The sequence below is a fragment of the Pogoniulus pusillus genome, chromosome 17, assembly GCF_015220805.1.
Source record: "Pogoniulus pusillus isolate bPogPus1 chromosome 17, bPogPus1.pri, whole genome shotgun sequence".
Taxonomy (NCBI): Eukaryota; Metazoa; Chordata; class Aves; order Piciformes; family Lybiidae; genus Pogoniulus; species Pogoniulus pusillus.
This window is the reverse complement of record NC_087280.1, coordinates 1,483,358-1,508,945: the sequence shown is the minus strand read 5'-3', so window position 1 is coordinate 1,508,945 and position 25,588 is coordinate 1,483,358. Positions and strand designations below refer to the sequence as shown.

General features: G+C 61.6%; 2 protein-coding genes across 6 annotated transcripts; one reads left to right on the top strand and one right to left on the bottom strand.

The window, feature by feature from the left end:
* The first annotated feature begins 446 nt into the window (after nt 1-446).
* GRAMD2A (GRAM domain containing 2A) lies at nt 447-15,819 on the top strand. 5 transcript variants are annotated; one of them, XM_064157196.1, is made up of 12 exons: nt 447-536; nt 2,943-3,056; nt 3,648-3,705; nt 5,074-5,146; nt 5,252-5,355; nt 7,226-7,324; nt 8,881-8,952; nt 11,301-11,477; nt 12,563-12,719; nt 12,991-13,090; nt 13,190-13,297; nt 14,818-15,819. In XM_064157196.1, the coding sequence occupies exons 2-12, from the start codon at nt 2,953-2,955 to the stop codon at nt 14,819-14,821; spliced, it is 1,056 nt and encodes a 351-aa protein (XP_064013266.1). In that variant the 5' UTR covers nt 447-536; nt 2,943-2,952; the 3' UTR covers nt 14,822-15,819. The 5 variants fall into 5 exon arrangements, with proteins under 5 accessions (XP_064013266.1, XP_064013268.1, XP_064013264.1 ...); XM_064157198.1 differs by having other exon boundaries at nt 491-611; nt 11,301-11,363; XM_064157194.1 differs by having other exon boundaries at nt 491-611.
* A 4,856-nt stretch (nt 15,820-20,675) lies between these two features.
* Nucleotides 20,676-21,734, bottom strand: SENP8 (SUMO peptidase family member, NEDD8 specific). The gene has a single exon (XM_064157092.1). The coding sequence runs from the start codon at nt 21,686-21,688 to the stop codon at nt 21,047-21,049; it is 642 nt and encodes a 213-aa protein (XP_064013162.1). The 5' UTR covers nt 21,689-21,734; the 3' UTR covers nt 20,676-21,046.
* Between the last annotated feature and the right edge of the window lie 3,854 nt (nt 21,735-25,588).

Below are 25,588 nucleotides of genomic sequence, written 5' to 3'. Positions count from 1 at the left end.
CCGCGGCCTTGGCTTTCACCCCGGCAGGAACCCACCGGGTGCAGGGCCCCGGGGACAGGCAGTTCCCGGGGCGGGGCGGGGCGAGACGGGACCCTGCGGGGTGCACTGGGAGGGGGCCGGCGGCGCGGGAGCCTGGGGGGGTCGTTGCTGCCCCCTCAGTCCCTGCCCGCCGTGACCTGCTCTCTTCTCCCTCTAGCAGCGCTCGGGACCCGCCGCTCCCCTCCAGCATCCTCGGCGGTGGCTCCGCTCCAGCAGCCGACACTCGGGACTGAAATGACCTTGAGAGCCGGGCACAAGGGCAGCTCGCCGGATCCCGCCCGGGCTCGCTCGGGCCGTGGCAGCCCAGCCGCAAGTGCCTCCCTCCGCCTCTGATCCTCCTCGGGATTTGTTTTTCCCGTGAGGCGAAATCCCCGCCCCGGTCCCTCCCTCGCGCCTCCCGTTCGCTCCCGCCGGCAGCAGGGAAGGGGTCAAGCGAGCACCGATCCCCCCCGGAGCGGCTGACGCCGGAGACTTCCCAGGCTGGATCCCGAGGCTGTGTAAGGGAAGGGAGATGCGAATATGGGGTTCGGGACGATCCTGGGACCGTACCCGAGGCTGGGGCAGCCTGGGAGGTGAGCTGGGGCTGTGAGCAGCCTGTGTGTGGGCAGGGAGAGGGGTGGCCACCCTGGTACGGCGAGCAGGGGATTTGTTTGCCCTTTGGCAATGTTTTATTTGCACCAGGAATTCCTGCCCTTGCCCACTCTACCTCATCTTGGGCTCTCTGTGCTCCATCTCCCCTTGCTCTGTTTGTAGTTTGAGGCACTGGGCTTGGGGATTTTCCTGCAGGAGCAGCTTCCTGCTAACAGAGTTGCTTCAGGAGGCTGATGGCATGAGCTGCTAGAAAGTGTTGTCCTCCCTGTGCCAGCTCTTGGCAGAGACACCCCACCCCCATCATGGGCTGTGCCCAGAGCCCTCCACTCCCGAACCTTGGATCTCCTCCCTGTCACATCTGGCAGCAGGGTGAGAGCAAGATCTGGAGCAGGGAGATGAGGCAGCTGCTGCAATGGCTCTGCTGGGGCTGAGGATGCTCCTTGATGGCTCTGCTGGGGCTGAGGATGCTCCTCGATGGCTCTGCTGAGGCTGAGGATGCTCCTCGATGGCTCTGCTGGGGCTGAGGATGCTCCTCGATGGCTCTGCTGGAGCAGCCTGGTGCTTGTACCAAGTCCAGGGACTGTGACCTGACATTTGTCCCTAGTGGTGACCGTGAGAGGAAGGGGAGACCAGGACAGGACCATGCAGCACTTCCAGGTGCTCCCCAGCCGCAGCTCTGCTCATTGTAGGGGATTCCTGTGTGTTTGGTGACCCTGGAGGGGGGTTCTCCATGCCCTCACCTCGAGCAGGGGGTGCCTGTCCCTGTGCTGTGCTCCTTCGTGCCAGCCCCGGTTAGGGCTAAATCCGCTCGTTGGGATTAAATGGCACAACTGCTTGGGGATTTAAGGGATGACGTGAGGGAAGCTGGAGCAGGCTGAGCTCCAGAGAGGGGGGCAGCAGAGCGGGGCAGAGCTCCTTCTCCAGCCCGTGGACAGGGCAGGAAGGCTGTGGCACGTCCGTGGTGCACCTGGCAGGGGGTGTTTGCAGAGCAGGGCTGCCTGTCCCGAGCACACGAGGTGTCTGAGGAACCGGGCAGGGAAGTGGCCTTGTGATGCCATGACAAAGGGATGTTATTTTGGTGCCTCTGGTTGGTAGAGTCTCCCACCCCTTCTAGACACATCCTTTGACCCGAGCTTTGCCTCAGAATCCCCCCTGACCCCAGCGTGGTCATCCCGTCCCTGCCGTGCTCGGGCTTTGGGGCTGCGTGGGCAGCTCACTGACTTCCCAACCTCGGCTGCAGGGATCCAGGAGGTCATTCCCAGCCTGGCCCTAGCTGCATGGCACTGGTGATCTGTACTTGGCTTTCCACAGCCCCATGTTGCTCCTGCATCCCTAAGGGGCGTCCCCTGTGCCTCCATCTGTGAGTCAGCCCAGCTGTGCTGCATCAGGATGGAGTTTTGGTTGGGCACCGAGGATGCAGGGCTAGGGGGGCTCGCCGGGCTTCAACCCCCCCCCAAGCCATCTGGGCACCACTGTCGGGGTGCAGCACCCTCGTCCTGACTCCCCCTGTGTCTTGGGGGGGTTGTTCAGATAGATTAGTGCTCGGATGAGCGCCTCAGAGCAGGAGCAGTGTGCCCAGGGAAGCGCAGGTGGCGAAGGAGCTTCTCCCTGTGGTCAGGAAGCACTTTGGAAGGGCTTCTCCGCCCGGCTCTGCCGCAGGGCCGCGGCCTCATCCCTGCGGGCTCTGGGATGTGCTCCAGCCCCACGCTCGTCCTGCCTGCTGCAGTCCTGCCTGCCCCCCACCTGCTCTGCCCTCACCCCGTGCCCATCTGGCCCAGCTCGTTTCCCTTAGCTCATTTCCTCTCCGTGGGGCCGGCGTCGGCTCTGCCGTGCCCGCAGCATCCCCGCCGCGGCATCGCCGGCGCTGGGCGCTCGGTGCCAGCAGCGCTGCGCTACAGCAATCTCCGGTCGCAGTTTGCCAAGGGCGGCCGCGGCACCTTCGCAGCCTGCCGGGCGATAACCTGCCCTGCACGGCAGCAGGAGCCTGTTTGCTTTCGCCACCGCGGCTGATAAGCGCCTCCGATAAAAGCGGTGATGGCAAACAGCAGCCCATGCCGAGAGCGCGGCCCTGGCAGGAGGCAGCCTGTGCCCTTGGCAAGGGCTCTGCCCTGGGAAGATGGGAACAGGGAGTTGGCTGCTTGGTTGCCAGCGCTGGAGGCTGCCTGGTGAGAAGTGCCCTTCCCGCCACGTGGCCTGGGGAAGGGCAGGAACATCTTTGCTGTCCTTGAGTGGCAGAGATACCAGCGCCAGGCTGGAGGGGGGTGGCTTTAGGGCAGCTCTGCCTTCAGGTGCTAACAGGCTTCTCCTGGCAGTGCCAAGCCCATGCATGAAAAAGCAGCTCCCTTGAAGAGCCCTGAGCCCATGCACGGCCGTGACAAAGTGGAGGCATCCCACAAGGAGAAGAGTTTGGATTCCCTTGACGGCAGGTGAGAGGCAACCTCCCGGGCCCGGCGCTGCAAGTGTTGGCTCTTTTTCATCCCCCTCCTGCTCATCCCTGCTGCCTTTAGCCTGGCAGCTAGGGCTGGGCACAGGGCAGGGAGCTCTCTTTGACTTCCCCCTCAAATTCCAGGTCTCCAAAGGCAGGATGGGGAGGGCAGCAGCATTCCTGTTGTTGGGAGGATTTCCTTGTCCCTGTTTGTCCCTTCACCTGCCTGCAGGATGGGTGCCCCTGCACACAGCCAGAGCTGAGTCCCTCTTGCCTGGGCACGTTCCCAGGTTCCCAGTTGTGCTTTCCCTAGGGAACCCTTGGCCCAGCCAAAGCTGCTCAGTGCTAACCTGCCCCAGGCTGCTGCTGGGGGCAGCTCTGAGCTTCTTGCCTTGGTGCTAGGGTGTGTTTTGGGTGGCCACCATCAGCCCCACACTGGGCAGAGCTCTTCTGCAGCTGCTCTGTAACCTCAGCAGTGCCTGAGTGCCACAAATCACCAAAACACCCAAAATGTGGCTTCCTGGGGGCGTGGGGGAGGTCTGTCTTCAGACCTCTGGGGCTCTGCTTCTCTGAGGATTATTTTTCCTTGCAGCCTCCACCTGAACGAAGCCCTGAAGGATGAAGACATCAAGAAATGCCACCGGGAAGTGGTAAGAGGCTCCGGAGGGGCCCACCTGGCTCTCGGACGTGGGCTGTGGGGGTTGGAGCCAAAGCTTGTGAGGGGGTGAAGGCTCCTGGTACAAGGCAGAGGCTGCTGGGGAGGCAGTGACCGTTTCGTGTGGCCCACGGTCTGCCCTGCAAATGCTTTTGGGATTTTCCAGTTGGAGCAGAGGAGGAAGTGGAAATGCTGACTGCCAGCAGCTCAGTTCCCACCCGCTGGGAGCTGCTGGGTTGCTCAGATCGCGTCCGGAGCGGAGGTTTCTGGACCATCTGCAGGGCAGAATTGCTGGGAGGGAGGAAGGAGCGGAGCTGGGGAGGTGCTTTGCCTGACAAGGATGGAGGAGAAGAACATTTTGCTGCTCCGTGCACCTGGGAGCGTTGTGGGGCTGGCAGTGGGTTTGTACTGGGGCCAGGGGGTGTTCATTGACCTCAGAGCCCCCTCTCTGTCCCCCTGGAACGCTCCCACTGGCACCGGCTGCCACCCCAGCATCTCTCGAGGGGGAGTGTGTGTGTGTGTGTCTAAGCCACCCCCAGGTGATGCTGAGCCTTGATCCTCTTAGGGCCCAGCTCATCTGGTGCCCAGGTGCACGGAGCAGAGGTGACCTTGTGCCCGTGGGCGGGAGGGCTCAGCCTGCAGCCCAGCCTCGCTGCCCCGCGCCCCTTCCCGCTGTGCCACCCTGCTGGGTACCCTGCCCGGGGGCCACCAGCACTGCTGCGGGGACTGCCACATCCTCAGGGAGTGCCCGGAGCGCGCCCGGGGGCTGCCTCTTCGGGGACAGGGGTGGCACAGAGCTGCCTTCACCGGGACTAGCTAACGGAGCGTGTTCAGTGCCGGAGCTTTTCAGTGCCATCCTCTAGAAGCGTTTTGGGGCCACCCTGGCGCGGCGGCTGCGGCGGCTCCGGCAGGCTGTGAAGAGGCAGCAGGAGTATAAATAGCTGGATGGGGCGGCGCGATGGGCGCAAAGCAAGTGCTGTCATCCTGCCCCGCGGAGGGGGAGAGCTCCAGCGGGAGCGGGAGGGGGAGGAGGAAGAGCAGCAGCAGCAGGAGGAGGAGGAGGGGAGGAGAAAGTGCCCGCGGCCGGGCCCGCGAAAGCAGCGGCTGCTGGCAGCGGCTCGGCAGCCTCCCTGGATGTTAGGGGCAATGCTTGCCTGGGAGGATGGCGCAGCGCTGGCAGGCTGCTGGATCGTCCAAGCCTCCCGCAGCCCTTGGGGCCGGTGGGACCCCGCTGCGGCGCTCCCGGGTGCGGGGAGAGGAGGAGTCGGGTTGCGGGAGGTCGGAGTTGGGGTCGGGGGGTTGTGTTTTGGCGTCGCCTTCTCGGCGAGGGCGGCAGGAAAAGTTTGCTCCGCTTCGTTTGCAGGCTGCTAGCAAGTACAACTCCCAGTACCACAAGCTGTTCAAGGACATCCCGACCGAGGAGAGCGTGCTGAAAGGTGGGTGGCACGGCCAGGGACCATGGGCGAGGGTGGGGGGAGGTGGCAGGAGCTGTATGCTGCCCGCCCTGCTCCCTTCCTACTCTCTCTGCCTCTGCCTCGCAGTTTGCTCCTGCGCGCTCCAGAGGGACATCCTGATCCAGGGCCGGCTTTACATCTCCCCCAACTGGCTCTGCTTCTATGCCAACCTCTTTGGGAAGGACATCAAGGTGAGGGGGTCGGGGGGCAGCTCATCCTCTCCCACCCAGGTCCCAAAGACCACTGGGGCAGCCTGGCTGTGCCTCCTGCACCCATCCCCTGCGGCAGCTGCCTGGGGGAGCCAAATCTCCTGGTGCAGAACCTCCTCCAAGCCGTCAGTGGCATCTGAAGGAAGATCAAAGGTTTTGGGGCAGAGGAGGGGGGGGAGAAGATTTGAATCTCTCTTAGCTTTTCTTCTTGACTTGCAATTTGATGTTTCCCTGTTGAGGTGGTGAGGGTGGGGGAGGCACTGGCACAGGTTGCCCAGGGAGTTTGTGGATGTCCCTTCCCTGGAGGTGTTCAAGGCCAGGCTGGAGGAGGCCTTGTGCAACCTGGGCTGGAGGAAGATTGAAGATCATCTAGTGCCAAGCCTTGGCACTAGATGATCTTCAAGGTCCCTTCCAACCCAACTCCTTCTACAAGTGCCTTGAGCAACCTGGGTTGGTGGGAGGTGTCGCTGCCTGTGGCATGGGTGTTGGCACAGGATGATCTTTGACCTCCTTCCCAACCCAGCCCATTCCTGATTCCCATGTCCCTGCAGCCACAGAGGCTGGCTGGGAAGTGAGAGCTGCTCCCAGCTGCCAGGGATCCTGGGCAGAGCTGACCTGTGGGCTGCAGCCCTGTGTTATTTGTATTGGCTGCTTCAAGCCAGAGGCTGATAGAAGCTTCAGTGGTCTGCTGGTGCCACAGCTTGCAGCCTGCCTTGTTCCTAACCCTCTCTGGGTCTGCAGAGGAGGCCTCTCCTGCTGGGTTTTAGGGAGGTTGGCAGTGTGATGACAGGACAAAGTTGAGGCATAGGAAGTTCCATGGAAACATGAGGAGTGTTTCCCTGTGAGGGTGACAGAAGCCTGGCACAGGCTGCCCAGGGGACTTGTGGAGTCTCTTCTGTGGAGATATTCCAAACCCACCTGGATGTGTTCCTGTGTGATCTGCTCTGGGCGCTCCTGCTCTGCAGGGAGGTTGGAGTGGATAAGCTCTGGAGGTCACTTCCAGCCCCTGGCATTCTGTGATTCCTCAGCCCTTGCTGCTTTTGTGGAGCTCAGTGTGAGGGAGGTGCTGTGACCTCTGACAAACCCAGGCTGGCCCTAGCAAATCACAGACACAGCCTGGTTTGGCTGGGAGGGGACCTTCAAGGTCATCTTGTGCCAACCTGCTGCCATGGGCAGGGACACCTCCCACTAGCCCAAGTGTCCAGTTCTGGGTTCCTTCATTCAAGAGAGATGTTGAGGTGCTGGAAGGTGCCCAGAGAAGGGCAGCAAGGCTGGGGAGGTGCCTGGAGCACAGCCCTATGAGGAGAGGCTGAGGGAGCTGGGGGGGTGCAGCCTGCAGCAGAGGAGGCTCAGGGCAGAGCTCATTGCTGCCTGCAGCTGCCTGCAGGGAGGCTGTAGCCAGCTGGGGTTGGGCTCTGCTGCCAGGCAGCCAGCATCAGAAGAAGGGGACCCAGGCTGAAGCTGTGGCAGGGCAGGTCTGGGCTGGCTGTGAGGAGGAAGTTGTTGTCAGAGAGAGTGATTGGCACTGGAATGGGCTGCCCAGGGAGGTGGTGGAGTGGCCGTGGCTGGAGGTGTTGCAGCCAAGCCTGGCTGGGGCACTTAGTGCCATGGTCTGGTTGGTTGGGCAGGGCTGGGTGCTAGGCTGGGCTGGCTGAGCCTGGAGCTCTCTTCCCACCTGCCTGGTTCTGTGATTCTGTGCTAAGTTGCTCAAGGCCTTGAACAGCTCCAGGGACAGGGAGGGGGTAGCCTCCACATGGCTGCTGTCCTTGGGGTGTGACTGTGCTGTGTGCCTTGTGAGAGAACAGCCCCCCCGTGCTCACGTGTGCCCATGCTGTGTGCCTTTGCCCACCAGGTGGTGATCCCAGTGGTGTCTGTGCAGCTGATAAAGAAGCACAAGACAGCTCGGCTGCTGCCCAACGGCTTGGCCATCACCACCACCGCCAGCAGAAAGGTGCCAGCGCCGCTCCCCTCCGCCTGCTGGGGCTCGAGGGCATGGAGCAGTGCCTGAAGGGGCTCCAGGAGATCTGGGGAGGAACCTGGGATGAGGGCTGGGAGTTGCCAGACTGAGTGACAATGGCTTTGAGCTGGGAGAGGGGAGAGGGGGAAGAAATTCTTGGCAGTGCGGGTGGGGAGAGACTGGCACAGGCTGCCCAGGGAGGCTGTGGAGGTGCTGAAGGCCAGGCTGGACGAGGCCTTGTGCAGCCTGGGCTGGTGGAAGGTTGAAGATCATCCAGCTCCAAGCCCCCTGCCATGGACTTTGCCCAAGGGCTTTTGCCCATGGCAGTGGGCTTGGTGATAGCTGATCTTCAAGGTCCCGTCTGACCCAACTCGTTTTATGAGTGCCTTGAGCAGCCTGGGCTGGTGTGAGGTGTCCCTGCCCATGGCAGGGGGGTTGGAGCTGGATGATCTTTGAGCTCCCTTCCAAGCCAGCCCATTCCTGGTTCCCATGCCTGTGCAGCAGCAGCAGGGGCTGGCTGGGAAGTGAGTGCAGCTCCTTCCCACCCTGGCTCTGCACTTCCTGCTGGATTTCACTTGGTGTGAGGGCAGAGCCCAAGTGAAACTCAGCTGAGGCTGGCAAATCCCTGCCAGGCTCAGAGAAAAGCCTTTCAGCTCCAGGGAGCAAAGGGGAAGGGTTGGGACTGGTGGAGAGCTTGGGCTGGGTGGGGGGGACTGAATCTCCAGCTTTGCACTCACCTTGGGCATTGGTGCCCGAGCCCTTGCCTGCCCCTGTGCTGCTGGCAGCTGCCTGCATTGCCCATCCTGGGCCAGGGGTTTGGGAAGGAGGGAACTCCTCTGGGATTTTGGGAAGGGTTCATTCCTGGCTTTGGTAGTGGGTTATTCCTGGTGGGTTTGGGGAAAGGGGGTACCTCCTCTGGGATTTTGGGAAGGGTTAATAATTCCTGGTTTGGGTGGGGGATTATTCCTGGCACGTTTTGGGGTGGGGGTAACTCCTCTGGGATTTTGGGAAGGGTTAATAATTCCTGGTTTTGGTGGGGTATTATTCCTGACAGGTTTTGGGGTGGGGGTAACTCCTGTGGGATTTTGGCAGGGTTTTATTCCCGTGGGATTTCCGTAGGGAGTTGTCCCTGCAGGATTCTGGGAGGAGGTGGCAGAAGGCAGGATCTGGGCGTTGGATCGTTGCTCTGCCCACTGCGTGGGCTCCGTGCCAGAGGCGGCGAGCGCTGCCCTCTGTGCCCTCCTGCCAGTCCCTGGGGACGTTTTGCAGCGCTCCCAGCCCCGCTGCCTGCTGCATGCCCCCGGGCTGAGCACGGGAGGCTCCACAGGAGCCGCTGCCGAAGGAGGTTGGCCCCGAAAAAAAACTGGTCCAGGCTTTAGCAAAAATAACAGCAGGGGAAGTCCGCAGGGAGGTGCCGCAGGGAGACCTCCGGCGGCTCCTGGCGGAAGGGGGATTCAAGGGCAGGACGTCTCTGCCTGTCCCCTGCCTGTGCAGAAGCAGAGTCAGGCCAGGGGGGCACTTTGGCAGCAGCCTCTCCCCTTCTCTTGCAGTACATCTTCGTGTCCCTCATCTCCCGCGACAGTGTCTACGACGTCCTGAGGAGGGTCTGCACGCACCTGCAGGTACCGCCCAGCCGGACCGCGGCCGCGGGGCGCTGCGCCCCCCTCAGGCTGCCTTCCTCACCACAGTGCCCTGCCCCCTCTTCCCAGCCTCCTACTGGCAGAGAGGAGCTGCAGAGGAGGCAGCAGTGTGCCCGGGTGGGTAGCAGAGCCAGTGGCATCCTAGGCTGGCTCAGGAGCAGTGTGGGCAGCAGGACAAGGGAGGTTCTTGTGCCCCTGTGCTCAGCACTGCTCAGGCCACCCCTGCTGTGCTGTATCCAGCTCTGGGCTCCTCCATTGCAGAGAGCTGTTGAGGTGCTGGAAGGTGTCCAGAGAAGGGCAGCAAGGCTGGGGAGGGGCCTGGAGCACAGCCCTGTGAGGAGAGGCTGAGGGAGCTGGGGGGGTGCAGCCTGCAGCAGAGGAGGCTCAGGGCAGAGCTGATTGCTGCCTGCAGCTGCCTGCAGGGAGGCTGTAGCCAGCTGAGGTTGGGCTCTGCTGCCAGGCAGCCAGCAGCAGAAGAAGGGGACCCAGGCTGAAGCTGTGCCAGGGCAGGTCTGGGCTGGCTGTGAGGAGGAAGTTGTTGTCAGAGAGAGTGATTGGCACTGGAATGGGCTGCCCAGGGAGGTGGTGGAGTGGCTGTGGCTGGAGGTGTTGCAGCCAAGCCTGGCTGGGGCACTTAGTGCCATGGTCTGGTTGGTTGGGCAGGGCTGGGTGCTAGGCTGGGCTGGCTGAGCTTGGAGCTCCCTTCCAACCTGCCTGATCTGTGATTCCTTAGTCTGGGAAGAGGGGCAGGAGCTGTGCCATGGGCATGTCCTGGCCCCATGAGCTGCTGCTGGCCTTTTCTGGGTCAGGGAGTGGGGAGGCAGAGCTCAGAGCTGCTGCTGGCTCCCAGGGCGTGTGCCTGGGTTAGTCTAATCTGGTGGTAAGACAAGTTCTGCCGCTGCCCACAGCCAGGCTTTTAAGGGCTGGAAGAACGGTCTGAAGCCAAGAAAGAATTTGAATTCCAAAGCCTCGAGGGGGAGAAGACACCCAGCAGCCCTCGGGCTGCAGAGCAGGCTCTGGGCATCTCTTCCCCCTGCCCCTGAAGCAGGTGGGAAGTGGTGCAGGAGGGAGCCTGCAGGCTGTGCAGCGCTGTGGGCACACAGCCCCGGGGCTGAACTGGGAAGTGGATTCTTTGAAAGGTGCTGGGCTGGGCCCAGACCTTCTCCTTTTCGTCCCCTCTGCAGCCAGGCAGGGCTGGCACAGCACCCCTGCAGGCTTTCTGGTGCTGGGGCACAGTGTGGCAGTGCCCTGTGGGGACACACAATAGTAGGGGTGGGAAGTGGCCTCCAGAGACCATCGTGTCCAACCCCCTGCCAGAGAAGGGTCACTCAGGGCAGGGCACACAGCAGCACATCCAGGTGAGGCTTTAAATTCTACAGAGAAGGAGGCTCCAGAACCTCTCTGGGCAGCCTGCTCCAGGCCTCCAGCACCCTCACAGTCAAGAAGTTTCTCCTGTTGAGGTGGCAGCTCCTGGGATCCAGCTTGTACCTGTTGTCCCTTGTCCCATCACTGGGCATCACCACACCAAGCCTGGCACCTTCTCCTGACCCCCAGCCCTCAGCTCTTGATAGGCATTGCTCAGGTCCCTCTCAGCCTTCTCTCCACACTAACCAGCCCCAGGGCTCTCAGCCTGTCCTCACAGCAGAGATGTTCAGGTCCCAAATCATCCTTGCAGCTCTCTGCTGTACTCTCTCCAGCAGGTCCCTGTCCCTGTTGAACTGGGGAGGCCAAAACTGGACACAGCATTCCAGGTGTGGCCTCAGCAGGGCAGAGCAGAGTGGGAGCAGATCTTCCCTTGCCCTACTGGCCACACTTTTCCCGATGCTCCCCAGGCTGCCATTGGCTCTCTTGGCCCCAAGGGCACATTGCTGTGCCGTGCAGAACTTGCTGCCCACCAGCACTCCAAGGCCCTTCTCCACGGAGCTGCTCTCCAGCAGGACATCTCCTGGTCTGTAGTGCTGATGCTCTTCCTCCATCCCCCACACCCCCACGCCTGCAGGCTTTCAGCAGTTGCTTTTCAGGGGCTTGCCAGAGGTGAAGGTGCAATGTTAGAATCCTAGAAGCAGTCAGGGTTGGAAGGGAGCACAAGGAGCAGCCAGCTCCAACCCCCTGCCATGCCCAGGGACACCCTACCCTAGAGCAGCCTGACCACAGCCTCAGCCAGCCTGGCCTCAAACACCTCCAGCCATGGGGCCTCAACCCCCTCCCTGGGCAACCCATTCCAGCCTCTCACCACTCTCCTGCTCAACAACTTCCTCCTCATGTGGTGGCTTGGGTTTGAGGCGGGCAGAGGTGGCCCCATGGCAGCTGCTTGGTTCTCCCCCGTCCAGGTTTCCAGTAAGAAGAGCTTGAGCCTGAAGGAGCTGCGGGAGGAGCCCGAGGCCGTGTCGCTGGTGAGGGTGAGGGCGGCGCTGGGCGAGGCGAGGAGCGCCCTGGCCCCGCGCTGCGGGCAGGATTGCGGCCGTCTGGCCCCCCTGGCGGGTCCGACACCCTCCTGGCACGCTCAGGTTTGGCTGGCAGCCGTTGGCAGGGCCTCTGCCCTCGCTGCTGACAAAGGTCACCTCAGGACGTGGCCTTTGTGGCTTGCCCTCTGGGGTTCCCCTAGCCCAGCTTGGCAGGCCGAGGCAGGGTCAGGAGCCGATGGCTCTGCTGCTCGGTCTGGGGGGTCCCTGTGGAGGTGGACAAGCTCCAGGGGCTCGTGGGGCAGGCTGCTGCCCTGCTCCCACCCACTGCTGCCTCTGGGGGGTACCAGCCTGGGGATGGGGCTGAGTTATCCCAGAAGCCCTGGGATGGGTGGGCTGGCTCCCAGCTGGGCAGCTGGAGGAGAGGGCTGCTGAGGCATGGCATGGCCGGGCTGGGCTCTGCCCGGGGTGGCTGTGTCCCTGCCTGGCAGCACATCTGCTCTCCTCCACACAGCCTGAGCCTGCTCTCTGCTCTGCTGCGGAGCTGCTGGTGCTGTGGCCGTGCTGGGCTGCGTGAGGGTGCCGAGCAAGTCGTCTGCCATGGGCCGAGGGCCCTGTCCATCAAGCTGGCTGCAGGAGGTGCCCCTTGAGGTGGCCTTTGGAGGTCCTGTATTGGACCAGGAGGCAGTGGGTGGGATGTCCCCTACGGTCTGGTGACATCTCAGGGGTTGAAGCACTTCTCAGGGTTGGATTTGGAGCAGTCCAGACTGGCAGCATCTCCTGGTGCTCCTGAGGGATGTAGCTCTTCAGCAGCTCCAGCCCTGGAGACCCTGCAGGAGGAAACCTTCCCCTTGCCAGCTGCCACCTTGCTTGGTTTGGCACCCTTCTGGGCCGGGTCGGAACCAGGCTGCTGAGCCCCGGGGTGGTCAGGGGGCTCCTGAGGGATGCCAGGTGACCACCCTCGGCTCCACAGGGTGAAGGTGGCAGCAGCTGCTCCTTGGGACTGATGTGAGGTGCATGTGGCAGTAGTGTCCCCACGGGGCCATTTTGGAGGAGCAGGTCCCCTTCAGGAAGCTGTTGTGGGTGTACTGGGCCTGAGTGGTGAATCCAGATGTGTCCTCGGTGCTGCTGCTGCTGGTGCGGGTCACAGCAGCGCTGCTGGCAGGGCTCACCCTGGGCTGTTCCCACAGGAGGTGATTGTCCCCGAGGGCAAGTGGAGGAAGGTGTCGCCTGCGTCGCTGTCGCTGTCCCTGCCGGATGCTGACTACCAGTGCATCCACCGCGCCTCCGTCAGCAGCCTGAGCGCCAAGGAGAGCTCCTTCACCTCCGAGGAGCCTCTGGTCTCGGGTGAGGGCTGTGGGTTTGTGCCCCACACACCTCCATGGGCAGGAGCTGATCCTCCACGCTCCCGGAGGGGATTTCTGCCTTAAGGGTGGGAGTTGGTGATGGTGTCCTGGGAAGGGAGGGGGATGGGATGGGCAGGGCAGTTCTGCCCGAGAGCTCTGAGCCCTCGGTGTCCCCTCTGCCACCCTCAGCAGGGAGCCATGCGCTGCTGGAGGGCTGCCAGAGGTGCAGCATCACCTGCCTGGCATCCACCCACTCTGGGCTTGCCTTCCAGAAAGTGCAATAAACACGGAGGAGGAGCTGGAGGCGGAGCAGAGCTGCGTGGCAGAGCTGAGACCCTCAGACTACCAGCTCCTGAAGGTCTTCATCGTGCTGTAAGTGCGGGGAGGGCTGCCCCGGGGCTGTCCCCCGAGCCCCTGGCGGGTGCCTGGAGCCGCAGCCCAGCTGCTGAGTGCTTCTCCTTCTGCCCTCAGCATCTGCCTCCTGGTGGTGTCCTCCTCCTACCTGGCGTTCCGCATCTTCCGGCTGGAGCAGCAGCTCTGCTCGCTCAACCGGGACTACCTCTCCCGTGGGCACAGGAGGTGCGTGGCCCCGGGGCACACTTCTGGGCGGGTGGGGAGGACCTGAGGAATGTGGCTGTGCTCCATGAGATGGCCAAGGGCTGCTTTGTCCCTTTCCCTGTGCCTGCTGTGGGGATCGTGGAGCCATGGAATTGTCAGGGCTGGAAGGCACCTCAAGGATCAGCCAGTTCCAACCTCTCTGCCATGGGCAGGGACACCTCACACCAGAGCAGGCTGCTCAGAGCCACATCCAGCCTGGACTTAAACACCTCCAGGGATGAGGCTTCCACCACCTCCCTGGGCAAGCTGTGCCAGGCTCTCACCACCCTCATGCTGAAGAAATTCCTAACATCCAGTCTGAAGCTCCCCACTTCCAGTTTTGCTCCATTCCCCCCAGGCCTATCCCTGCCTGACAGCCTAAAAGGTCCCTCCCCAGCTCTCTTGTAGCTCCCTTCAGACACTGGAAGGCCACAAGAAGGTCTCCTCGGAGCCTTCTCTTCTCCAGACTGCACAGCTCCAACTCTCAGCCTGTGCCCACAGCAGAGGTGTTCCAGCCTCTGCTGTGGCTGATGCCAGACCCCAAAGTGCTGTCCCTGTGCAGTAGATGATGTCATTAGCTGCTGCTTGAAGTGACCAGGGAGAGCTCTGCTGTGCCCACTGCTGGCTGAAGTGACCAGGGAGAGCTCTGCTGTGCCCACTGCTGGCTGAAGTGACCAGGGAGAGCTCTGCTGTGCCCACTGCTGGCTGAGGTGACCAGGGAGAGCTCTGCTGTGCCCACTGCTGGCTGAGGTGACCAGGGACAGCTCTGCTGTACCCACTTGTGGCTGAAGTGACCAGGGAGAGCTCTGCTGTGCCCACTGCTGGCTGAGGTGACCAGGGACAGCTCTGCTGTGCCCACTTGTGGCTGAAGTGACCAGGGACAGCTCTGCTGTGCCCACTTGTGGCTGAAGTGACCAGGGAGAGCTCTGCTGTGCCCACTGCTGGCTGAAGTGACCAGAGACAGCTCTGCTGTGCCCACTTGTGGCTGAAGTGACCAGGGAGAGCTCTGCTGTGCCCACTGCTGGCTGAAGTGACCAGGGACAGCTCTGCTGTGCCCACTGCTGGCTGAAGTGACCAGGGACAGCTCTGCTGTGCCCACTGCTGGCTGAAGTGACCAGGGACAGCTCTGCTGTGTCCTGAGACTTTGAGCCTTTGGGCAGAGGTTTCCATAGGACCACAGCCTGGGTCTGGGTTGGAAGGGACCTTTCAAGGCCATCCAGCCCAGCTCCCTGCTGTCAGCAGGGAGATGCTCAACTGGAGCAGGTTGCTCAGAGTTGCAGTCAGGCCTGGGGCATCTCCCACCCCTCTGGGCAACCTGGGCCAGTGTTTCCTTGCGGGTTTGGGGCTGGTTCCCTGACGGCAGGAAGCACCTGGGCACCTCTGTGGGGCTGGGCCCAGTGTCACTGTGGCATGGGTTCCCTTGGGCTGGGGACATTGTGGGGGGTGTCCCTCGTGGTGCCCCTGCAGTGCTCACCCCTCCTCCCCCTGCTCTCTGCTTGCAGGTGACTGTTGCCCCGGTGCTGGCTGAGAGCGGATGTGGAGGCAGCGGCAGGTGGCACAGAGCCCCTGGCACACGTCCTGGCCGTGGCTGCTGGCTCCTGACCAGCGCTCCCTCGGCTGATGAAATGGGACCAACCTCTCCCTCCCTGCTGGGGACCACCCACCTGGCTCCTGGCCACTGGTGCCAACTCCCTGCCCCGCTGGCAGCCTGCTTGCTGCCGGGGACGCTGCTGCACTGGATGATGGCTTGGGGCCACCGAGCGGTTGGACTTGGTGCTAAAATGGGCACCTCTCTGGACTCCAGACTTGGGGTTGTCTTCTCAGAAGGTGACCTTGGGCTCACCAGGGACCCCTAGAAGTGTGGCTGAGCTGCTGTTGCTGAGTAGCAGCAGCTCTGGGCTGAACCCCCACTCCTTGTCCCCATCTCTGTACCCCCAGGGCCACGGCAGGAGAGGGACCCCAGGCACAGGGGTCTGTGGGCACGGGGAGGAAGGGGCCAGCAGCCTGGTGGGGCACTGCTACCCCAGCACCCACGAGTGGGGCTGGAATCCAGCCCCTCCCGGGCTCTGTGCCAGCTCCCAGCCCTTCTCTCCTGGAGCACTGGGCCACTTTGGGGTGCGTCTGTGTCCCCTGCAAAGCACTTTAGGGTCCCCCAGAGCAGAGCTCCTGGCTGGGGACCTGCCCTGGCAGCGCTGCTGGACCAAGGCTTCGTTAGCCCTGCTCGCCCGGAGGGAGCCTGCAGCTGGCCCCGGACTGCTGCACCTCCCTGGCCTGGCTCTCCTCAACCCTGCTGCCAGGCAGGGCTTGTGCCCTGGGCTCTGTGCCCCCGGGAGCCTGCTGGGGCAGCAGGCCACAACCTCTGATTCCTTCTGGTTTCCTTTCCTGGTTCTTTTGGGAACTGCAAGTGCTGACGGGGCCAAACCCCCAGGCCCTGGGGCAGAGCTCCCTGCTCCCCTGGGCTCCCAACGGCTTTTCCATGGAAATAAACCCAGGATTTTCTAGCAGGTCCTTGGCTGCTGCCAGTGCTGTGCCTCTGGTGGTGCCAGGAAGCAGGCACCCAGAATCTGCTGTCCCAGTGTCCCTGTGCTGGTTGCATCCTCGGGACGTGGGTTTCATGAGGACAGACCTTGCGTGGGCGTGGGGATGGGTGGCATCACCTTGTCCTCCCTTTGGGCCAGTCCGGGGGGGCCTGGGGCTCTCTGGCCACTGGTGTCACACTGGAGGGAGGCTGGTGGGTGCTGGGCGTTGTTTCTCCAGGCCAGGGAGCCCTGCTGTGGAGGCACCAGCCCCTGTGGGCACAGGGAGGGAGAGCCCCCAGTGTCCCCAGCCCAGGGGAACCCACACCTGTCCCTGCCTTGCTGATGCCCATGGTGGCATTAGGACCAGCTCCACCAAGGTGCCCAGGTGCTTCCTACAGCCAGGGAACCGGTCACAGACCACGAAGGAACCAGTGACCCAGGGTGCCCAGAGAGGATGCCCTGTGGCTGGCACCTGATGGAAGCAGCCCAGGTCAGGTCGTTTGGGACTGAGCAATCTGCCCTAATTGCAGGTGTCCTCCTGCATGGGGTTTGGGCTGGATGATACCTAAGGTCCCTTCCAACCCATGCTCGGCCATGCTGTGAGGAGGTACCAAGCTGAGGGTGCAGGGGGCACCAGGGTGGCTTTCTGGGGCGCAGCCCAAGGCAGGGATGCTCCAGGTGTAGGTAATGCGGAGGGTTCTCCAGTAGGCGGCAGCAGAGACTGCAATGTGACAGGTGGGGGCAGGGCCACCCTGGGCACAATGGTCCCTGTCCTGCTGTGGGGGGGCAGGCTGAGTTCTCCTCCTCCTGTTCCTCCCTGAGCATCTGCAGGCCAAGTCCTGCCTCCCCTCTGCCCGGCCCCTGGCAGCAGAACGCACAACAATGGCCCAAGCTGCGAAGCAGAGCAGAGGGGAGTGTGAGGGGGGGGCTGGGATGGTGTCACCCCAGTTTTGGAGTGTGTGGGGGGAATCAGCACCTCGAAGTGTTGGGAGGGTGGTGGTCTGCAGTCTGGCCAACCCATGGAAGCTGCTTCTTCAAAGCCTCAGTGCCCCAGGCCAGCTGGGGTGGTTGATTTTGTGGGTGACCCAGCAGATGCCACCTTGCTTGTCCCCACAGGGGCCTTTTGCCAGAGTGGCCTCAGAAATGGGCTGGAGGGAGGTTGGTTGTCTCTAAGCAAGTCGGTGCTCAATGGCTTCAGCCTCAAACTGGAGCTTCTGGCTCCTCACTGAAGTTGAGAGGTTGAGGCCTGGGGGTTTTCTTTGGCCTGCTGGGTTCTGGGTGCTCTGCAGAGGTCTGGAGCCTCTTGTCCCCATGCCAAGCCTAGCACAGGTGTGTGACAGTGGCAACAGCCACCTTGGCCCCTCCTGGGGCTCTGCTTAGAGCCAACTGAGCCAGGCTGAGTGCAGATGGCTGATGTGGAGGGCTGGAGGAAGCTTGGCTGCTGTGGAGGAGGTCTGAAGGATCCTTGGCTGAAGCAGAGGAAGTCTGGAGGAAGCAAGGGGCGAGAGGCTGGTCTGGGGGGGGGGGGGGGGGCAGGGGTGTCCCTGCTGCTGGAAGCCATTTCCAGGGCTCTGGCTGTTTTGCAGCCCGTTGGTGTTTGCTCTGCTGGCACCACCCTGCTCGTGCTTATTTGCCTTCCTTTGTGTGCAGCAATGCCCCAGAAAAGCCACAGGTGCAGGAAACGTCCTGGGATCCAAAGCCTGCCTGCTGGGACAGCCCTGCCCTGCCCTGTCCTTCGGGGCTGGGGCTGAGCAGCTCAGGGTGCTCACAGACAGCACAGCCTCTGCCCTTGACTTCCACCCCCACAACTACTGCTCCCAGCAGCCTCTCTTCCAACCACTCCAGCCCCTATCGACCCCTCAGAATAAGAGAGGTTGTGGATAGAATCACAGAATCAGGCAGGCAGGAAGAGAGCTCCAAGCTCAGCCAGCCCAACCTAGCACCCAGCCCTGCCCAACCAACCAGACCATGGCACTAAGTGCCCCAGCCAGGCTTGGCTGCAACACCTCCAGCCACGGCCACTCCACCACCTCCCTGGGCAGCCCATTCCAATGCCAATCACTCTCTCTGCCAGGAACTTCCTCCTCACAGCCAGCCCAGACCTGGCCTGGCACAGCTTGAGCCTGGGTCCCCTTCTGCTGCTGGCTGCCTGGCAGCAGAGCCCAACCCCACCTGTCTTGCAGTCTCACTTCAGGCAGCTGCAGACAGTAGATGTAGAGAGGGATGCTCTGGAGCTGTTCAAGACCAGGTTGGGTGAGGCTTTGAGCAACCTGCTCTGGTGGGAGGTGTCCCTGGCCATGGCAGGGTGGGGTGGCACAGGATGGTCTCAAAGGTCTCTTCCAGCCCAAACCTTTCCCTGACTTTATGAAATCAACCTGTAAGGCTGCATCCCTGGCACACAAGGGGTGGTGTCCTCAGGCTTGCTGGCTCTCTCTGCCCAATTTCTGCTCAGGTTCATAAATCCATAGAACCAGAGTGGGTTGGGTTGAGAGGGGACCTTGAAGATCATCTAGTTCCATGGGCAGGGACACTTCCCACCAGCCCAGGTTGCTCAAGGCACTCATAGAATGAGTTGGGTTGGAAGGGACCTTGAAGATCATCTAGTGCCAAGCCCCCTGCCATGGGCAAAGCCCATGGCAGGGGGCTTGGCACTAGATGATCTTCAATCTTCCATCAGCCCAGGTTGCTCAAAGGCCTCATCCAAACTGGCCTTGAACACCTCCAGTGAGAGAACATCCCCGGCAGGGCACTGTGGGTGAGCCACAGGCACTGCAGCCGTGACCCTGCTGCCCAAGGAAGCAGCAGCAGGGAGCTCTGAGGGATGAGACAACACCAACCAGTGTGTGGTTTGGTTTGAGTTTTATTCTGGGCCAGGTTGTGGCAGTGACATTGCTCTGGCAAAGCCCCACAGAGTCCAAAGTGAATCGATCCCCTCTGGTGAGCAGCTGAGTCCCCTTCCAACCTTCTCCTGTATCTTCAGCTCCATTGAAGTACTGGTAAAGGGTCCTCCAGGGAGGGCTTCTGCTGGGGGCTGCTGCTCTGCTGTCTGGGCAGCCTGGGAAGCAGGGGAAGGCCTCCAGCCCTTGTTTCACCTCCTCTTAGCTGTTTTGGAAGAGCCTGGGCCATGGCTACTCACCTTTCTCTTAGCAAGAAAGGAATCTTGCTGCAGCTCACCCCCTGGCAGCTGTGCTGGTGGGCCTGGGCTGGCACTGTGCAGGGTGCTGGGGGAACCCCAACCCTTGTCTTTGCCAGGGCTCACATTCAGCTGGGGTTTCTCTGATCCAGTCTTCGTGCTGGGGTGTGGCTGCTCTTCCAGACACCGCCTAAGCGAGCTCCTCTTGGCTTTCTCACCAAGGCTGGAGATGCTTCTTTAGCCTGCCAGGACAGCTCATTTGAATGTGTTTGCCTCACTGTGCTCAGCCTGTCTGTGAAGCAGAGGATCTGCTCGGAGAGCCCAGCCCAGCACCCAGCCAGGGAGGAAAAGGCTTCCCATGAGGAACCTGTTGGGCTCCAAGGAGACAGCAGTTATCTTTGGCTTTGAGACCTCAAACTCTGTCCTTTTGTTCTCCCTGGTGTGCTTGCTTGTGCTGGCTTTTTCCTCTTCTTCTCAAGTAACAGAACTGGTTTTGTGCTGGAGGAGGCAGCGACTGCTCTGAGCCCAGCCAGGGCTGGGCAGCACTGCCCAACCCTCCCCTCATGGACACGACCTGCAGCAAGAAGTCAGCAAACTTCCCAGACCCAGTGGCACTGCTCACCTCCAGCAAGGTGCTCCTCCTAGAACTGGGCTTCTCAGCATCTCCCAGCAGCTCATTTGTAACAAGAGCAAGGAAAGGTGGGGGACAAAAAACCCCCACAACACCCCAAGAGAGCTGCTGGGGTCCAGCCTAGGAGCACCCACCTGAAGAAGCCTTGGTTTGGATTTTGCCTTGCTCTGTTTCTGTGGGAGCTACACCTTCAAACATCATCCACACCTCGGTGCTGGGCTTCTGACCCTTGCTGCTGGACCCCAGACTGCTCAAAACCCACGGAGGAGAAGCAGCCACCAGAGAGCATTCTGGGGGGGGACTGCTTTGAAAGGGGTTTGCTACAGCAGGCTCAGACAGCACTGCCTGTGGCCAGTGGAGGCCACCTAAGGAGGGTGTGTTGCCTGCTGGGGAAGTGATTGAACAAGGCCAAGTGCAGGGCTCTACACTCTGGTCACAACAACCCCAAGCAGCACTAGAGGCTGGGGCCAGAGTGGCTGAGAGCAGGCAGGCAGAGAGGGAGCTGGGGGTGCTGGCAGAGAGGAGCTGCAGAGGAGGCAGCAGTGCCCAGGTGGGCAGCAGAGCCAATGGCATCCTGGGCTGGCTCAGGAGCAGTGTGGGCAGCAGGAGAAGGGAGGTTCTTGTGCCCCTGTGCTCAGCACTGCTCAGGCCACCCCTGCAGTGCTGTGTCCAGCTCTGGGCTCCTCCATTGCAGAGAGATGCTGAGGTGCTGGAAGGTGTTTGGAGAAGGGCAGCAAGGCTGGGGAGGGGCCTGGAGCACAGCCCTGTGAGGAGAGGCTGAGGGAGCTGGGGGGGTGCAGCCTGCAGCAGAGGAGGCTCAGGGCAGAGCTGATTGCTGCCTGCAGCTGCCTGCAGGGAGGCTGTAGCCAGCTGGGGTTGGGTTCTGCTGCCAGGCAGCCAGCAGCAGAAGAAGGGGACCCAGGCTGAAGCTGTGCCAGGGGAGGTCTGGGCTGGCTGTGAGGAGGAAGTTCCTGGCAGAAAGAGTGCTTGGCACTGGAATGGGCTGCCCAGGGAGGTGGTGGAGTGGCTGTGGCTGGAGGTGTTGCAGCCAAGCCTGGCTGGGGCACTTAGTGCCATGGTCTGGTTGGTTGGGCAGGGCTGGGTGCTAGGTTGGGCTGGCTGAGCTTGGAGCTCTCTTCCAACCTGCTTCATTCTATACTTCTAAGTGCCCCCAGGGATCAGCTTTCCCTGTGGACAGGAGGGTTTCTTTGCTCTCAGAGTGACTGCTCTGGTTGGAAGTTCAGAGGCCAGAGGGGACTCAGGCTTCCCAGGAGGGAAGAGGCTGTGTGTGGGGCTGCAGCCATGCTGGAGGGGGGTTACATTCTTCTTCTTTGGGACAATCCTGCAGGTGGGCATCATCCTTAGGCACTGGGGGTGCTGCCTGGCAGCCGGGGGAAGGAAGCTGTTTGGTCTCGCTGTGGAGGGGAGGCGCCGGAGCTGCAGCTCCATCACTTCTGCGCCAGCTTGGCGATGAGAGCTTTCCACTCGGCCCTCTTCTGCGTGACGTAGGAGGGGCTGTGGAGGCACTGCCAGGCGCTGGTGTCGTCGTCGTAGCGCTGCCGGCAGATGGCCTCGGCCACGCAGATGACGTACATGCCGCAGTCGTAGCTGTTCCTCTGGCTGGGCACCAGCTCCTCCACCACGATGGTTTTGCCCCGGCTGGGCCGGACGAAGAACTCCACCTTGTCCACCACCTGGCTGGCATGCAGGGAGTTGTAGGTGCCGCGGGAGTCGTAGTGGCTGAAGCAGTCTTTGTCCCTGCAGTACACCAGCAAGCTCCAGTGGGTGCCCCCGGCCAGCTGGTAGGAGTTGTCGTTGATGGGGAAGAAGATCAACCTCCTGTCCCGCAGCTGCAGCGGCTCCAGGAAGCTGCCCACCTCCTCCAGGCTGTCGGCACACTTGATGAACTGAGCCACCTCGGGGCTGATGAAGCAGAGCTGGTCCCGGAAGAGCTCGAACTGGTGGTGGGCGAAGTACTCGAAGGCAAAGCCGATGATGTGGTCGTTGAGCCAGTTGGGGGGGTCCAGCAAGGCGACGTCCGACTGCCTCAGCAGGCTGTCCTTGTAGCTGAGAACCACAGGGTCCTCCATCTCCCACGGGGCACGGCAGGAGCTGCAAGGCAGAGAGAGGAGCTGGCCCCTGGGAGAAGAGAGAGCGCAGTGAACACAGGGGGCAAGGAGTAGTGGGTGGCAGCTAGGGGGATACTGGCACTGCTCAACACAGGCAGTGAGCAAGGTGGGAAAGGGGACTCCAAAACAGCCTGTGCAGAAGGCCATGGTGAAGCAGGTTGGCTCCCTGCAGCCATGTGCAGAAGGCCATGGTGAAGCAGGTTGGCTCCCTGCAGCCCATGGAGAAGGCCATGGTGAAGCAGGTTGGCTCCCTGCAGCCATGTGCAGAAGGCCATGGTGAAGCAGGTTGGCTCCCTGCAGCCCATGGAGAAGGCCATGGTGAAGCAGGTTGGCTCCCTGCAGCCCATGCAGAAGGCCATGGTGAAGCAGGTTGACTCCCTGCAGCCATGTGCAGAAGGCCATGGTGAAGCAGGTTGGCTCCCTGCAGCCCATGCAGAAGGCCATGGTGAAGCAGGTTGACTCCCTGCAGCCATGTACAGAAGGCCATGGTGAAGCAGGTTGGCTCCCTGCAGCCATGTGCAGAAGGCCATGGTGAAGCAGGTTGGCTCCCTGCAGCCATGTGCAGAAGGCCATGGTGAAGCAGGTTGGCTCTCTGCAGCCATGTGCAGAAGGCCATGGTGAAGCAGGTTGGCTCCCTGCAGCCCATGCAGAAGGCCATGGTGAAGCAGGTTGGCTCCCTGCAGCCATGTACAGAAGGCCATGGTGAAGCAGGTTGGCTCCCTGCAGCCCATGCAGAAGGCCATGGTGAAGCAGGTTGACTCCCTGCAGCCATGTACAGAAGGCCATGGTGAAGCAGGTTGGCTCCCTGCAGCCATGTGCAGAAGGCCATGGTGAAGCAGGTTGGCTCCCTGCAGCCATGTACAGAAGGCCATGGTGAAGCAGGTTGGCTCCCTGCAGCCATGTGCAGAAGGCCATGGTGAAGCAGGTTGGCTCCCTGCAGCCATGTACAGAAGGCCATGGTGAAGCAGGTTGGCTCCCTGCAGCCATGTGCAGAAGGCCATGGTGAAGCAGGTTGGCTCCCTGCAGCCCATGAAGGATCAGAGCAGAGCAGATCCCCACCTGCAGCCTGTGGAGGATCCCCAGTTGCAGCAGGTGGATGTGCACTGAAGGAAGCTGCAGCCCAGAGAGAGGAGTCCATGCAGGAGCAGGATTTAGAATCACAGAACTGCCAGGGCTGGGAGGGACCTCAAGGATCATCCAGTTCCAACCCCCCTGCCACGGGACACTTGACACTGGGTCAGGTTGCCTGGAGCCACAGCTAGCCTGGCCTTAAAGACCTCCAAGGATGGAGCTTCCAGCACCTGAGGAAGGAACTGCCAGGAACTGTGGCCCACAGAGGAACCAGCCTGGAGCAGGCTGCCAGAGAATGGCAGGGGTTGGAAGGGACCTCTGCAGATGGAGTCCAGCTCCCCTGCCAAGGCAGGTTCACCTAAAGAAGGTCCCACAGGGACACCTCCAGGTGGGCTCTGAACGTCCTGAGGGATGGAGGCAAGGGGCAAACCAAAGCCCAACTATCCCAGCTGGGTGCTTGAGGGGCAGCCTTGGATCCATCTGTCAGCTGAACAGACAGAAGGGGCAGCTCCTCTGCAGCCTGTGGCAGGCTGAGATGGGCTCCTCTGCTCCAGCGGCACCGAGAGGCTCCTTTCATCCCTCTGATCTTCACCTCAAAGCAAAGTGATTTCAAAGCACTTCCTGCCTGGGAACTGCAGGCACAAAGGCCTTCAGTTCTGTGCTTCTCCTTCTCTTCTGTGACCTGGGAGGTGGATTGGTGTTTCACAGACTCAGGCAGGCTGGAAGAGAGCTCCAAGCTCAGCCAGCCCAACCTAGCACCCAGCCCTGCCCAACCAACCAGACCATGGCACTAAGTGCCCCAGCCAGGCTTGGCTGCAACACCTCCAGCCACAGCCACTCCACCACCTCCCTGGGCAGCCCATTCCAGTGCCAATCACTCTCTCTGACAACAACTTCCTCCTCACAGCCAGCCCAGACCTGCCCTGCCACAGCTCCAGCCTCTGTCCCCTTCTTTTGCTGGCTGCCTGGCAGCAGAGCCCAACCCCAGCTGGCTACAGCCTCCCTGCAGGCAGCTGCAGGCAGCAATGAGCTCTGCCCTGAGCCTCCTCTGCTGCAGGCTGCACCCCCCCAGCTCCCTCAGCCTCTCCTCACAGGGCTGTGCTCCAGGCCCCTCCCCAGCCTTGCTGCCCTTCTCCAAACACCTTCCAGCACCTCAGCAGCTCTCTGCAATGGAGGAGCCCAGAGCTGGACACAGCACTGCAGGGGTGGCCTGAGCAGTGCTGAGCACAGGGGCACAAGAACCTCCCTGGTCCTGCTGCCCACACTGCTCCTGAGCCAGCCCAGGATGCCACTGGCTGAGTACAGGTGTGTCCCCTGCACGGTGCCAGTCACTGCCATTCCTTGCTTCATGGCCTCTCCTTCAAGCAGGCTGCCTGGGGCTGCTGCCAGCCATGTGGCCCCTCTCAGCTAGCCCAGAGTGCCACAGCTGTTCCAGGCAAACCTGTGCCCCACCGGTGCAAGCGGCGTGGCCACAGTCAGTGAGGAGAACCTAAAGCAAAAGGAGCTCACACACAAAGCAGTTCCCTGTGCTGGGAGGTGTTAGGACACCTTCCAGGCCAGCCAGGAGAGGTTTTGAGGACCACATTTCAGGAGAGTTCCATGGGTAAGGTTGTAGCACCTGTCAGGCTGCTTGAAACACTGGAGGTGGACATCTTCAGCCAGCGACATGCCAAAGGTGTGAGAAAGCTCTCTCCTGGCCTCTCACTGCCAGCAGGCTCTCAGCAGAGCTGCAGGACCCCTGCAGCTGCTGCCAAGAAGGGACAGTGAAGACCAAAGCTGGCTGGTGGCACAAAGCACCTGCTGGACTTTTAGCCTGGCTCTGGATTTGCCAAAGCTTTGCTCACAGAATCGCTGCTGGGTACAGAGGGGTGAAGATCTCTGCAGGCTTCCACTGGGCTTGCCCACCAGTGAGCAGCAGTGCCAGGTCACACAGACTCCCTCTGCTCAAGCTTCTGACTTCACTATTTGTCCAGGCTACTTTCTTCCCTCTTAGTCAGGTCCTTGCTTTCCACAGAGAGAGGCTGCTCAGCCTTGAAAAGCAGCTAAGCCTTCATGCAGCTCCTTGCTCCCCCTTCATGGAGCTGGCACACAGCACTCCTCAGCTCCCTCGGAGCACCTCTGCAGGCTGGCTGAGAATGCTGAGGCTCAGGGAGCCCTCCTGGAGGCCTTTCAGTGTCTGAAGGTAACCTATAAGAAAGCTGGGGAGGGCAGTTTGCCAAAGGCTTCTGTGAGAGGATGAGAGGCAATGGCTTGGAGCTGGGAAAGAGGAGATGAGGAAGAAATTCTTGAGAGTGAGGGTGGGGAGAGACTGGCACAGCTCAGCCAGGGAGGTTGTGGCTGCCCCCTGCCTGGGAAGTATCACAGTGTCACAGTCTCACAGTATCATCAGGGTTGGAAGAGACCTCACAGAGCATCAAGTCCAACCCTTTAGCACAGAGCTCAAGGCCAGACCATGGCACCAAGTGCCACGTCCAGTCCTGCCTTGAACAGCTCCAGGGACGGCGACTCCACCACCTCCCCGGGCAGCCCATTCCAGTGTCCAATGACTCTCTCAGGGAAGAACTTTCTCCTCACCTCCAGCCTAAATCTCCCCTGGCACAGCCTGAGGCTGTGTCCTCTTGTTCTGGTGCTGGCCACCTGAGAGAAGAGAGCAACCTCCTCCTGGCCACAACCTCCCCTCAGGTAGTTGCAGACAGCAATAAGGTCTGCCCTGAGCCTCCTCTTCTCCAGGCTAACCAATCCCAGCTCCCTCAGCCTCTCCTCGTAGGGCTGTGCTCAAGGCCTCTCACC